The sequence below is a fragment of the Limulus polyphemus genome, unplaced genomic scaffold, assembly GCF_000517525.1.
Source record: "Limulus polyphemus unplaced genomic scaffold, Limulus_polyphemus-2.1.2 Scaffold5068, whole genome shotgun sequence".
In the NCBI taxonomy this organism is placed as follows: Eukaryota; Metazoa; Arthropoda; class Merostomata; order Xiphosura; family Limulidae; genus Limulus; species Limulus polyphemus.
Genome location: NW_013670678.1, coordinates 1 through 14846, shown reverse-complemented (window position 1 = coordinate 14846; position 14846 = coordinate 1). Strand labels below are relative to the sequence as shown.

Here is a 14846-nt window from a genome sequence, read left to right as displayed (position 1 = left end):
ACATCACAGTTCACAATATAAGATACTGGATGTTACAAATTAGAATTATATCTGTTGGTATACACTTAAATGTTTAATAACAAGGTGTAACCTAGATAAATTAGATTTTGTTTTGCTGAGCTACAGTGCAGGCCAAAATATTTCAAATATATAAAAAAACATTAAGGGCATACAAATCAACCTTGTGAGAAAAAAATAAACAAGTACACAAAGTTGGTATTCAAAACTTCAGCAACCTTCCTTGGACTATTATTGCAACAGTAGTGGAGGGCATAAATGTCTCATTTTCTCCTCAAAAATAGCTTCTTTAGTAAAATCTCAAATGTACAATTCAGAAAGTGAACTGCTACCTATGATGGATAAGACATTTTTATAAGTGTTGTTACTTCCTTTTGGAACCCAAGTTAACCTCTACCAGCTAGAACAGATGTAAATTAAGGACAACTACAATTCTCAAAATGGTTCTTCATGCTAGCCAGTAGGACTTCTGCAAAAGCACTATTGATCCTCATGAGTCTAAAGGAAATATGAGATTATGATTTTTATTTCTTTAAGATTTATAAACATAATATTCATTATTTTAATAGCCTATATACATGTTTTATATTGTTAATAAAAATATGCAAAAGTAGGTATGAGATATTTTTTATATAAACCATTAATTTTGTAATCCACTGAAATACTAACATTTGTTTGCTGAAAATATAAAAAAATATTAAATTTTATTGAAAAGTGAAGAATAGTATTGGAATTTTAAACATTTTATTTTCATAATTTCAAACTTTACTAAGCTATTAAGTTCTAAATTTCACAACTACTGTTTATATTATTTACTTCACAGGGCTTAACTTAATCCACTAAAATACTAACATTTGTTTGCTGAAAATACAAAAAAAATATTAAATTTTATTGAAAAGTGAAGAATAGTATTGCAATTTTAAACATTTTATTTTCATAATTTCAACTTTACTAAGCCATTAAGTTCTAAATTTCACAACTACTGTTTATATTTACTTCACAGGGCTTAACTTACAGTTTATTTGTATCTTAGTTTCAATTCCTTCAAGATAGATAAATTATCCATTTAGTTAAATATTTCAAAGATGGGACATACCTAAACAGCTAATTTCTACGATATGTGTACTAATAGTAATGCACAGTTTTGCATTTGCCACTCATTATTTTGCTAAAATTGATGGAGCTCTGATAAAGTTTTAATTATTTGAAAAAATAACTGTATTTTTTGTTGTTGTTCAAGAAAATAATATATATTACCTCCTTCTCAACAACTGACATATCAATTGATCCATTATAGAAGGTTGTAAGGCATCATTACGCTTACTTAATGGCCCCCAATTATTCCTTTCCCATGTCTTCACCTATATGTTTTATGAACTCTCAACAATTGACTGTATTTATTTGTGTATTTCTAATTGAACAGAAATTAGAAATTTAGAAAAATATTTTTTTGCCTTAAGCATGTGAAATATCAATTAGTTTTTAAAAGAAACTCTTTCTCTGGAATTTGAAATATTCAAATTTCATTCAATAGGTATTGTACAGTATGAAGTTTTTTCAGAGCTGAAAGCTTCATATCAATATTAACAGGCTTCATAATCATGCCTTTTTTAATGTTTCACACAACTATCTTTTTACAGTGCTCTTTCTCAAATACCCCTAGTAAAAGAAACATTGTAATTCAAAAGTCAAATCTGTTTTTCCATTTTGAAACAAAAAATTCTATAAATTAAATCCACAATTATTCACTCACTTATTTCAAAACTAAGTCATTACTTTACAGACCAAGACCTTTGATCCAGTTCTGTGCAGTAATGCCACTTAAATCTGTCATTTCATCAACTATCAAGTGTTTTATTGACTTACTGTAGATAACACTTTTAGATTAGGTATTTTGCAACTCTAGCACAACTGCAAGGGGACATTCTACACTAAGAATCATTAAAAAAGAAGTGTTGACTGCTACACGAAAAAAGAACAAGAAATTAGATATCTCCTTTCTCCAAAAAAGTATAAAATAAATAAAGTTTGTTTATTCTGCATTATGACCAGTGTCATAGTAGATGATGTACAAAGAGATACTGAGGATGGTTTTTAAGATAGATTTTTATTCACAAGAAGTAATAAAATGTTAAATAATAGCATGTATAGTAAAAATACTTTAGTGTGGATATTGTTACACATTTGTTAAGCAAATGATAAAGGTGTAAGAAGTAAGTAGAATTTGACTGTAGCACTTAGTAAAATGAAAATGCTACATTGATCCAGAGTAGAGATTGGTGCAGGGCTATTGAATTAAACAATAACAACTGTGGATTTAGTGGTTAAACACCTTAGAAACTGCAAAATTTTTGTGAGAAAAGGCAAGTTACTTCAGACACAACTGTACCAAATCTCTATAAAAAAAACACTTTTTAAAAGTATTCCATGGAATTTTCAATCCTCAGTATATAGACTTCATTAAAAAATATACTAGAAATTATTTTCCATAAGAAAAATAAGTGATACATTAATACTGATAAATATTACATATATTTAAGTCAGTAAAAAAAAAAAAAACACACTTAAGGTCTAAAGTGTTTGTAGAATATTTTGTAGTATCATTAGAAACTAGCAATTCAACATTTAATTTACTTTAATTTAAGTAAGAAGAAAATTATGTTACCAATATTAAATTACAAAGAAGATTAAAAACAGCACTTTTCAAGCTCCTGGTGCAATCCACCCAGCACCGCAATTCAAGACAGAGACCTCTACATGCACAACAGTACCAACTATTCTCTATGATCCAAGCCATGCAGATCAAACACTAATGAAAGTATATTACCCACCATCTTTTCTATCATTCGTTGTACTCCACTTGCCTGAATCATACTGGTCCACTTGGATGGAGCGAGTGCGTTTGATGATTCCACTAATACCTGAATGACGGGAACGATTCATACTCAACTTTCTCTTAGGGCGACCCTTTTGGAATGATGGTCGGTTAAGTGGCCTGTGAAGCTCATGCTCCAAGTATTCCTTCACCATGAAGTGCAAACCTAAAGAAATCCACCAAAAATACTGGGAAAACAGACTTACCATTATTACTTACTAATTAGCTGATGTACCCATTAAATGAATAGGGAAGATATAGTGACCCCCAAGAGGTGGCATAAGGAGGATCAGATCCAAACACTGAATTCCCTCTAACACCCCCTGAAGAGTGCATGCTAATTTTGGTTGAGATCCGTCAAACACTGACAATGTGAAAGATGGACACACAAATAAACAAGAGCTGCCTAGGAATGGGAGGCATCCAAATTGTGACTTCCTTCTGTCACTCCCTGGGTGTGTGTGTCAAGTTTGGTTGAGATCCGTCAAAAACTATAAACATGAAAGGCAGACCCCTAGTGATCATACAGGAATTTAAATGGGGGATTAGAACAAAAGCTTATCCATATGACACTACTTGGGGGTTGGGGGATCCTACTAAAGAGTATATGACAAGATAGGTTGAGGTGTGAAAGGTGGGGATATAGATAACACTTCTATTCTAAACAAAGAATATAAAATAAATATCATGCCCTTAAAAATATACCTGTTAATAAGTAAGACAGACACCAGTAATTACAAACAAAGCATACTAAAATGTGTCAAGTGATATGTATGCACATATACAATTTAAACAAATGGCTAATACAACTCCAACTTCAGAAATGCCTTACACAAACAAATGTTTTACACTGATCATGTTGTGAATTCTGTTATTTAGTAGAATCTCTTGGGGAATATGGCTTTTATATTAGTTATATTTGCTTCTTTGGGCTTGAATCAGCAACCAAAATACCATTCTAACATGCTTCTATATAGTACTGTTCATTCAGCAAAGTGGAACTAACGTATTTATATGTGAGGATCAGCCTTTTATAATTATTCAAAGCATTTCTTACTGTCAGGATCTCCTTCCTCTTGATTACCCAGAAAGCTTAAACTGGTGATGCAGGATGTGCTGAGAAATTCTTCAAGTGTTCCCACAGATACCCTACACAAATCACAGAGAGCACAATTCAATAAACAAAATTCTATTCTTTCTTTACATAGTTGATATTCATTTTGTACAACTAAAGTTTTTTAAACACCCTGTTCATGTGAAATATAACATCCATCATGCACATATTTCTGCTAAAAAAAGAGCAATGAAAAGAAGTGCTCTTTACAGTTTTGTATATTGTTTATCAAATAAATCTACTGTGTAAAGATTAAAATATGTTATGACTAGCAGTCCAACTCTGCCTGCACTGTATATATATATATATAAGCTTACTTATTAAACTCTTTCCCACACATTTGAAAACCTTAAAATTATACCAAATTTAGTAAAATAAAGAAAAAACAACATAACACATGAACAAAATAATAATTTGTAAGTGATATATTAGGGATTCCCAAACTGGGATCTCTGGATTCATGATGGGGAGGGGTCTTGCAATATGGTTTCAGGTGAACCACAGAATACACAGAAAGAATTCCTCTAACGTGGCTAACATATAAAAGTGCTAAGTTAAAGTATGTATCATTATAACAGAAAAAAATGGGTGATCTTAAGGATAATAAAATGGGTACTGGTAACGTAAATGAAAATAAGTTTTTTACATAGAAAAAAGTCTGTTTATAATTCTACATAATAATTTACCTACATTATGAGTCTTAAACAACAATAGTTCTCTCTGATGTGTGATATTACATCATTTGTAACCAACTGAAAGCCAAAGTTTTAATCTATAAAATGACATATTACATTGTCTATTTCACTTTCACTTCAAACTTCATTCCCATGGGAAACACAGCAATAAGCTTAGCTGAATTTTAAACGGCTATTGTTGCATAGTTAGAAAGCCAGAAGAACTGTGACACTTGTAGGATATTGTCTGCTTTTTAAGTGTTATTATTCTGTGTCTTTTGTGCATTATTTAATTAAGTAAAAATTACTTAGTGCAATAGTACCATTAATATAAAAAAGTAGGTTTAAGTTCCATCAACAGTCAACAGCAAACAAAAGAAGACCCAGATAAGTATATATTTTTTTTTCCAAGGGTATTCTTTATTTATTATAATAAAACTAAGTAAAGTATAAAAATTTGAAACTTTTTGGTTAGATAAGGTTATTAAAAAAATAATAATATTAATTTTTCCCGGGGTATGCTCATGAGCAACTCTTAAGTAGCCCGTGTGTTACTGTAATTCAATAAGGTAATGTGAGCTACACATTTGCCATGTGAAATACAACTTGTGTGGCAGGAATATTAGTAAAACATGGTTCAGAGGCCAATAAAACAATACAATTTTAGTATAAACAGCTGTATACTGTTAAAAGTTTAAAGCTACTTAGAAGAAACAAATATAGTTTCATGTTACACTTTGAAGTATTTCTAGAAAGGAAAAAAGGTAATTTAGATTTACTTCAATTTATTTTGGTAGTTACGAGGTCAGTGAATTTGACTGACTTCATATAGAGTTAGAGTAGAGAAAGTAACAGATAAAATAAGTTTTACTGGAAAAATCATCTGAAATATATTTAGGAAGTTTCAGAGATTATGCAAATGAAATTTGACAATTTTCAGATGAAGCAAAGTATTTTTAATCTTAACATGAATATCACTTTGCACTCGGAGCAGTCAATACTTTGACTCCATATTTTCATGGAGAAATTTTTTGGGAAAATACATTATTAAAAATTATGATATTTTGTCTATAAAAGTTTCTTAATGCTTACTAAAAGCTTGCAAAATTTTGTGAAGATACATAAAACATATTAGAATATGATTGATATGTGCTACCACCATAGAATTGTTGGAATGAATCATCACCAGATAATGTCTGGCGAGAGGAAAGAAGTGATTCAAAGCCCGATGGACTGCAAGAAGCTTGAGGATGTTGATATGCAAAGATCTTTTGTCTACAGACCAATGACCCAAAGCTTCCTGGTGATTGGTCCATGCACCCCAGCTCTGAAGGGATGCGTCTTTTAAAAGATGTAAATCTGGACGAGGAGGAGGAAGCGAGATGGATGCTGATGTATGGGCCTTGTTCAACCACCAATGCAGATCATCAATCAGGGTAGGAAGAAGCAAGGTTCTACTGATTGTGAAGAGCACACTAAAGGAATCGCATATGTGCACGACCGAGGGGGACCAGTGATGTCACTGAAGACAACATCCCCAAAAGCGATAGAGCCATGCAAGCAGAAATGGAGGGAGCTGAAAGAGTGTGGCAGGTGTGACCCACGAAGTGATAACATGAACTTCGAAATTCATAATGACAAGAAGTCAACCAATAATCAAAAGTATAAATAAGAATGCGACTGTAATAAATTGGAATTAAAGTGAAGTTAAGAAACAGTCTGAATAGAAACTAGAAGTGAAAATAAATGAAGACCATTTCTTGAGTATACAAAAGACGATTGTGAAACTTTAAACAAACAAAAAGGTACATGACCAAGCATAAGCACTGCCAAACGAGAAGTGTTAGTTCGGGATAGGCGAAGAAGTGACGCATTATGATTTATATATGAGAGAAATGTTGGAATTATTTGATTCCAATAGGGGGGAGCAGAAGGTTTGCGGCATGAGTAAATAAAACATTTGCATATAGTGGGCAGCACTGGACAAAGTAGCTAATTTTGTGAGAGGAGGGAAGTACTGTATCAGAATTTGTTTTTGCTTCAAGCAGCTAACAATATTTTAAATCTATTTATAGTTTAATTAGAAAGCCAGTTAAATTACAGTAGCTTGTTGACACTCTATTCTAGTGTCTTATGTACTTTTTGTGCTATAAAATGTATATTTGAAAAAACATTAAAGATTTTGTGGAGAATCATCACAGTATGAAAAAGCTAGTGCTAAAGAAGTATGCTCATGAGTACAAATTACTGAAATAAGCTTTAACCCCTAGTCAATTCCAAAACATTTTGTTTTTATGTACATTTTTGTATTTATTTTTACTTTTTTTAACAAAAAACTTGCTACGTTATAAAACAAAAAAGTAAATGAAATAAAATTTAATAATGAAATATCACAAGACCAGTTTGGGCTAGCTGTTTCATGTATTTGTAACCTTGTTGGTTGTTTACACTAAATACTCTTATTGTAGTTAACTGCCTGCCTATCAAACACTTAAAACAGGGCATTGTAAAGTAGTAAAATTAAAAGCAAGAAGATATGAAAAAGTTAGATAGCTGAGGCTGTTGTGATAAATAACTGTTGTTGTTGTTGTCTATTACTATCATTTTACAAAAAAAAAGTATTATTGATTTTACTTCATAATTTCAATTTTTTTCCCTCTGTACAGTGATTATTGTGTGACAGTTACAATTGGGGTATAGAAGATGAAAAGAACCATTTTTATTTTTAAAATCAAGTTTCACCACGAATGACTCAGTAAAACCTTTGCAAATACACACACACATATACATATATTATTTTAAAAAACTGTTTTTTTGTACAACACTTATAATGTTTACTAAAAGCTTACAAATGTGGTGAACATACACTTAATAAATTCGGAAACAAGGTCAGTCCAATGGACCAAAACCATTGATAACGTGTTAAAAACAAAGAACTATTTAAAAACCTTTATATTATATCTGTAATATCAATACTATAATACCAATATTTATTTCATAAAGTCTTAGTTTCTATAAAAAAAAACTTAATTAATATGATTTCCAGTAATATTAGGGTAAAAAGCTTACCTGGTGCCATTTATGTATCCACTTTTCAATTTCTTGATTGTAGATATCATTGCCAGTGGAATTTTATCATTTTCTAAGTGTACATAAAAGTCAGTTTGAGATGCAATGAGTCACAACAATAAAATTTCTAATAATTTGAAATTACAGTAGTATATGAATTGTCTTCTATTACTGTTTAGTGTTTAAATTTCATAAAAAATCAAATATCTGTTATTTTTGCGAACAACAAAAAAGTTACTTGATGTTTATACTTTACACATTGTAGGTCAGATAATCACAAGTGGTTACTTTCATGCTATGACAGAACTATACAGTAACAACACCACACAGTACTGTAAAATGTGGTCATTAAACTATTGTGTCGTGTGGCATTAAACCACACTATAAACATCTCAAGAAACTGCTGAAAAATGTGTTAGCGCATTATTGTTTAACATGTGGTACTAAATCATAATGATCCTTTAATTATAATAAATATATAATGTTCAGTAATAAACATCACAATAGACTGAGGAAAAGTGTATTAGTCTAAGTAATATTGTGTCACTTTAAACCTACTATAATAATCTCAAGATTAATGTAAAATGTCCTTGTTAGACTACTTTTGTGGAATGATAAACAATACAGTAAGCATCTCAAGAGACTGGAGTAAAGTCTATTTGATGAGAATGATGTTATGTCAAATTAAAGACCACAGCAAAGTGTGCTAGTCAGTCTACTTTTAGGGACAATAAACTATGTATTGCAAACCTCTCAAACATGGGTTTAGAGTTGATAGTGAGACTACTTTTATATGATAATAAACCACATATTTTAAATGTCTCAAGACATGGGTGTACAAACTGCTAATAAGCCTATTGTCATGTGATAATAAAACATACATTAAATTCTTTTAAAACACTCGTTTACAGTTCGTTAGTTGAACTACAGTCATTTAGTAATAAACCATGCAGTAAACTTTACAAAACACTGGTTTACCATTTGATAGCCATCCTACTATTGTGTGGTAATAAACCACATATTAAATATCAAACAGCCTATTGAAAAGTTGAGTAGTATATTAAAAATCTGAGAAAAAAATTCTAAAAAGCTGCAAAATTAATTAAATTTATGTAAAAACACTAAATTTTGCTCATTTGTTCTTAAACAGTATACACTTTAAATCCGAATCACTTACCAAAAGATATTAACCCTTTCGAGACGGGTCACAGGGGTAAAGGCCATGTCATCTTGTTTCTTGATGCGCATTCAAAATTTTATTGAACTACTATTTCATGAATTTATGTCAATAACTTTGGTATTAAATTGTAGATTACAATTCAAATTATAGTACTATTTATTACTAAATTTCTTAACTTAAAATCAAATATTAAGAAAACACAGATAAACATTGATTTCTGTGTGTCACGTGGAATGTTGAATACAGCACTGGTTCAAATTATATGTCTGTAAAGTCAAAATACTGTCTATAGTTTCGTACAAATTAGAAACTCAAATTACCAATATTGACAAGTTAGAATATAAAATAAGAGCCTCTTATCTTTTCAATTTGCTAAGTTATTGCTCATGGAATAACTCAAATACAGTGGCACCCCACCCACCTCTTTCCATTTTTGGAAATGCTCTTTTATACATACTTCTATATATGACATGAATAACCAATCGGAAGCTCAAAATGTACCCTAGTGGCTTTCTAAGCAATATTAACGGGCTTGGAAACATTTTTTCTTTTGAACCAATATTTCAAAGAGGTAAGATGTGTCTTTAGTCTGCTCTTATTTACTAAGCTTGATAAATTATAGTGGAATTCTATGGTATTAATGTAGTAATTTATGATTTTTTAGTTATTCAAATGTATATATAAAACCTAAAAAATTATTTTGTTTTATATCCTCCACATGCAATTTTTTTAAAGGCTTAACAACCTATGTCAAACAGCAACTGAGTACAAAGGTCATAACTAGAAGAGATAATTGTTTGCTTTACTTCTCTTGTTACTGTTCTATGTTTTAATAAAAATAAGTTTAAGAACTTATTTCAAAATAGCATCAATCTATATACATATATAATGTATAATAATTGAAACGTCACTGTATTTTACAAAATACTAGTCTACTAAAACACAGCCAAGACAAATTTCTTTGTATAGACCAAAGGTCAGTTTTATGTTATTTGATAGGGTAACATGAGTGCATGTGAGCCACATCATCGTAACTTCTGTATCGTTAGCCAGGCACGGGTGAAAGGTCAATATAATAAAAATAATAAACATATACGAGATTTAAGCTACTTAGTCTAAAGATTTATGTTTTCCTGTTATAATTTATGTTCATTCTAGAATGAAAAAGGCATAATTTATATTTAATTCCTAATTTTTTATGGTGGTTGTGAGAGCAGTCAAATCTACTGAACATGTACAGAGATTAATTACTGAAAATAACTATCTGGACATTATAAAGATTTCGCATGTGAAATTTCAAAATTTTCTGATGCATAAATGTATTTTTAATCTTAAAATGAATATTACTTTGCATGATAGATTGGCAACATGTGAAACGAAAAAAAAAAGACAAGAGAAAAACATTGCTTTACAAAACTTAAGACTTAATAAAGCATTGTAATGTTTAATGATAATCTGCCACATTTCGTTAACATTTGTTTACTAATTTGAAAGTTACAGAATGAAAACTATAACAAGCACAAAATGGTTACGAGGTCGGTCGAAAGAGTAAAGCTCTCATATATATATATATATATATATACACACACACACACACATATATATATGTATGTATATATATATATATATATATATATATATATACATACTTATGAAATTATAGTATAAATGTTCATAAATCAAGAGAAAAAAAAGGAAAACAAAATAAAGCAGAAATATAATGTTTAATACTTAACCCTTTTGCAACAAGACATTTTGTATTCCCAGGAACTAGGTATTACTGGAAAATTTGTTGAAATACTGTACATTTTACAAAAGAAGGGCCCTACATGTGCCTCAAAAATATAATTTAACCACTTTGTTAAAAATGCTCATACATATTACAAAGAGCATTCATTTTTGGGAAGGAATAGACTTTACTTTCTATTTCATGCACATTCTCAATAACCTATACAAGAAACTGAACAAATTTTATGTAAAACAAAATATTCCTTGTAGAAAGCCTTTATCAAAGTGCACCCATATGATCCCTGGGAATAGAAATACAGCCATATCAAGTATGCCTCTATGGTAAAGCAAAGGGTTAATGATGATCAAATAATTAATGATAAAATGTGTATATATATATATACACCTTTCTTATTTGAGATGGAATTCAGCCTTGAATTTGTCCTGGCTTTAATCATTTATAATACAGATAACATTACTTAGAGTGCCTCAAAAATATAATTTAACCACTTTGTTAAAATTGCTCATACATATTACAAAGAGCATTCATTTTTGGGGAAGGAATAGACATTACTTTCTATTTCATGCACATTCACAATAACCTATACAAGAAACTGAACAAATCTTATGTAAAAGAAAAAATTTAGTTTTTATACAGGATGGCAAGCAAAAAACATACCCATGTGATGGCGATGGAGAATTATTGATACAGTTGGGCGTCCAAGCATACGCCAATTAGATCTAAGAAAACTTATGTCTGAACGCAATGTGTTAGCCATAAGTTCAATGTCATTCATAATGTAGAAGTCCTCTCGATCTAAGTTCTATAAACAAAAGTGAAATGAAACCAAACAAAAGAGGAAAATATGGAAACTAAAAGTAAAAAATACCAACAAGCCAGATAATAAAAAATAAATAAACCAGAGTGTAATGCAATAAAAATACTTACACAAGGATTCACATTGAAATAAGCAACTAAAATGCTAATATTTTTAAATATGCAAGAATTGGTGTTTTTTATTAAATAAATAAAAGTAGTGACATCAATTAGTGAATATATAACAAACTAAAAGTACTCATCAGTTTTCGAGAGCTGGACTGCAAAAATGTATACAAAAGTACAAATAGGAAATGTGACCAACAACACTGAGAAGACAAATATTTTGAAGGCCTTGTTTTAAAGTACGTATTAGTATTTTGGTGAAGTGGATAATAAAAAATGCAAAATTATCCATGTTATTGACCAAAGATTAGATAAAGTATATGCATTTAAGCCAAAATCCATGAGGTAGGCACTTTTATAACGCACACTGAGCACCCACCTAGAATACTTCTCCTAATAGGAAGAATAACTATGGGCCGTCCCAGCATATGCCAACTAGTCTTGAGAAAGGAGATCTCTGTCTTGAAGATGTCAATCAATAGGTGGGTGTCTGATGCTAGATAGAATCTCTGTTCATCTACATACTTTAGTGAAAGAGGGAAGAAGCAGAAGTTAGACAGCCAACAGGTTGAAACTGTGATGTAATCCAATTATAACGTCTCAAATCAAACCAGCACAGCTACATGTATAGTTTCATCCATATTCACATTTTGCAAACCCTTTTTTTAGAACCAAAAACAGTTGTACCAATCTCCTTTCATAATTTATTAACTCATAACACAGAGAACTCTATTAAAATCATGACTTTCAAGCTCTACTAAACTAATCTGTGGTGTTAAACATTTTTGTATTTTTCTAGATCATCTTTAAAAAAGGACAATTATATTTAAATATTATACACTCAAGTTCTGCCAAACCCTCTTTTTCTTATATTAATATATATGGTATCAAACATCAAAATCTTTCTAATCTCTTATAATAAAGCCTGTATTAAAATTTACACATTCTGCCAAACTCCTTTATTAAACAGATATTCATGGTGTGAAATCATCACCACACACTGAAATTATCCTTAAAAGTTATACTAACATTGGCCCACATTCATAATATGTTAAACTCTCCTGAAAGCAGAAACTTGCTAAACCCTTTCAAGAAAGTGTATATCTATTAACTAGAGTTTTAAAAGAAATTTTACATGGTGAGAAATGATTCATTAAAAAAAAAGTGTAATTATCTTCTCCAACTACTGTACTTTTTTTTTATTAGGTTAAACTTAGGTGAGTTGTGGTAAGATTTTTCAGAAGAGAAAGGATGTGACCATAAAAAAGCATGGAATCCCAGAATGGATAGAACTAGAAGCTGATAGGAAAGTGGACTGAAGCACAAATAAGCATACCCAAGGATATAAGCTGATGGTTGCCAAAATGTATGTTTGTTGGAACAATGGAGTCCAATATTTAATTAATTCAGTTTTCTAGTTTCTGTTAAATTTGGGCTTTTTATTTCAAAAAATCTACATGTAGAGGCAATGGCTTATCTACACACGTGTATAACTGTTTCAATTATTTGTCTTTATTGGTATTGTATCCAAGTGTTCACATTAGTTTCCTAATTATAAATACACAACCATTATTTTAATTGTAATGACAGAATTTTATTTCATAAACTAAAACAGTGTTTATGTTCATAATTACTGGAAGAAAATATAGTGAATCACTGAATAAGGTTCATTATGGCAAAAAATTTCCTATCATCAGATTAAGAAAAAACTAAATTCAACTAACTAATTAGAAATAAAATACAAAATCCAAGATTTAAATTACAGGATCTATTGAGGCTCCTCTCCTGTGCAATAGGCCCAATACAAACAAATACACATCTCATGTGTATCTAAGTCTACATTTTCAAAAGTTGTTAATCATTCTTGAAGAATTGTAACATTAAGAAATGAGAAATTCATGGGTAATTCCCATTTAGGTTTATTTGAAGTAAATGTCAATGGTTCAAAATTCCCAGTGTATAAACACAGAAGGTTGTTTCATATCAGAAACATACAGTTTAACATTATCTTGAATTAATAAGTATAAACACATTATATTCTCTTCAAAGCATGCAACTAAAGATCTTTTTAAGGGGTGTTGCAAAATAAATCACACTTTTTTCCCCCGAGAGCATAACATAATAAAATTTTAATTCAATCAAAAAAGTAATTCCAAGTATCAATATTGCTTGATTGGGCCATAGTTGTTCTCATGCACAAGCTTTAATTGATTTGCAAAAGATTTCAGCAATGCAACAAACATGTCTGTTTTTGTGGCTGTCCTGTGAGCACATCAGTGAGAACACGAATCAAGGTTTCACGTTTGTATCTCTCGCATTCAGGTAAAGTTTCCAACATTTCTTCTGTACATTGTTGAACGAAAGCTCTGACTTGAATTCTCAGAGCATGTCTGCGACTAGTTTCTGAGCCATCCTGAAGGCAGTACATGCGACACGTACCTGATGATGCCTTTATAGGCGAAACCATAGTCATAATAAATTATGTATTTGTGAAATGTACAATTGTCTTGTTTTTCCTCAACTCTTAGTTTCCGCTTCTATATCATATATTGCAACAGAAATCATTGAATCAATGTAACCATGCTTGTATATGAACATTTGATTACATTACGTAAAAATTTTCCCCTTGATGTTCAAATAACCAGCCAAATACTTTAAAATACCTTGAAAAACAGCTCTTGACTGTAATCAACAATATTCAAGTCACTACATGAATACTGAAATATTACTCACCTGGGGAGTAAAGGCAAAGATCCTGTCTTGTAATGTGTACAGTTTGCTAGTACTTAGAAGTCCTACATCACGAGACTGCCGACCTGACAGGTTCATCTTTTTGTTTCTTCCTGTTTGAATAAAGTTTGGAATATTAAGTTTTATCCCTTTCTTCTATACATTTATAAGAATTTACACACTTACATATTTATAATCAGAGCTGTGTATAGCATCTATACGTTTATAGGAGCAACTAGAAGATCTACACTACATTTGAAAATTCATTTTGATTGCATATAGCGTCACTCCATTTTTCATTTATGCAAAGCTCTAATCACTAAAATTTTAATATAAAATATAAATAATAATAATTTTGAATATATATATAAAACTATTATATATAATATTATATATACTGTTTCGTCCTTAATTAGGCTCACCTATGCTACCTGACATATTCAGCTGATTTGATCTGCAGCAATGGTTTGCCAGTTATCCATGACATAATATATATATATACACCTGGAAAAAAG

At 30.4% G+C, this 14846-nt stretch overlaps 1 protein-coding gene across 1 annotated transcript in view; it reads right to left on the bottom strand.

The window, feature by feature from the left end:
- Positions 1-14487, bottom strand: part of LOC106472078 (probable phosphorylase b kinase regulatory subunit alpha) — a gene marked incomplete at its 5' end in the record, with an annotated part of 42812 nt that extends 28325 nt beyond the window's left edge. The window contains 5 exons of the mRNA XM_013932708.2: positions 2850-3059; positions 3951-4042; positions 7751-7823; positions 11338-11482; positions 14335-14487. Coding sequence (XP_013788162.2) covers positions 2850-3059; positions 3951-4042; positions 7751-7823; positions 11338-11482; positions 14335-14487 — 673 coding nt within the window. The remainder of the gene's footprint in view (positions 1-2849; positions 3060-3950; positions 4043-7750; positions 7824-11337; positions 11483-14334) is intronic.
- Positions 14488-14846: the final 359 nt, after the last annotated feature.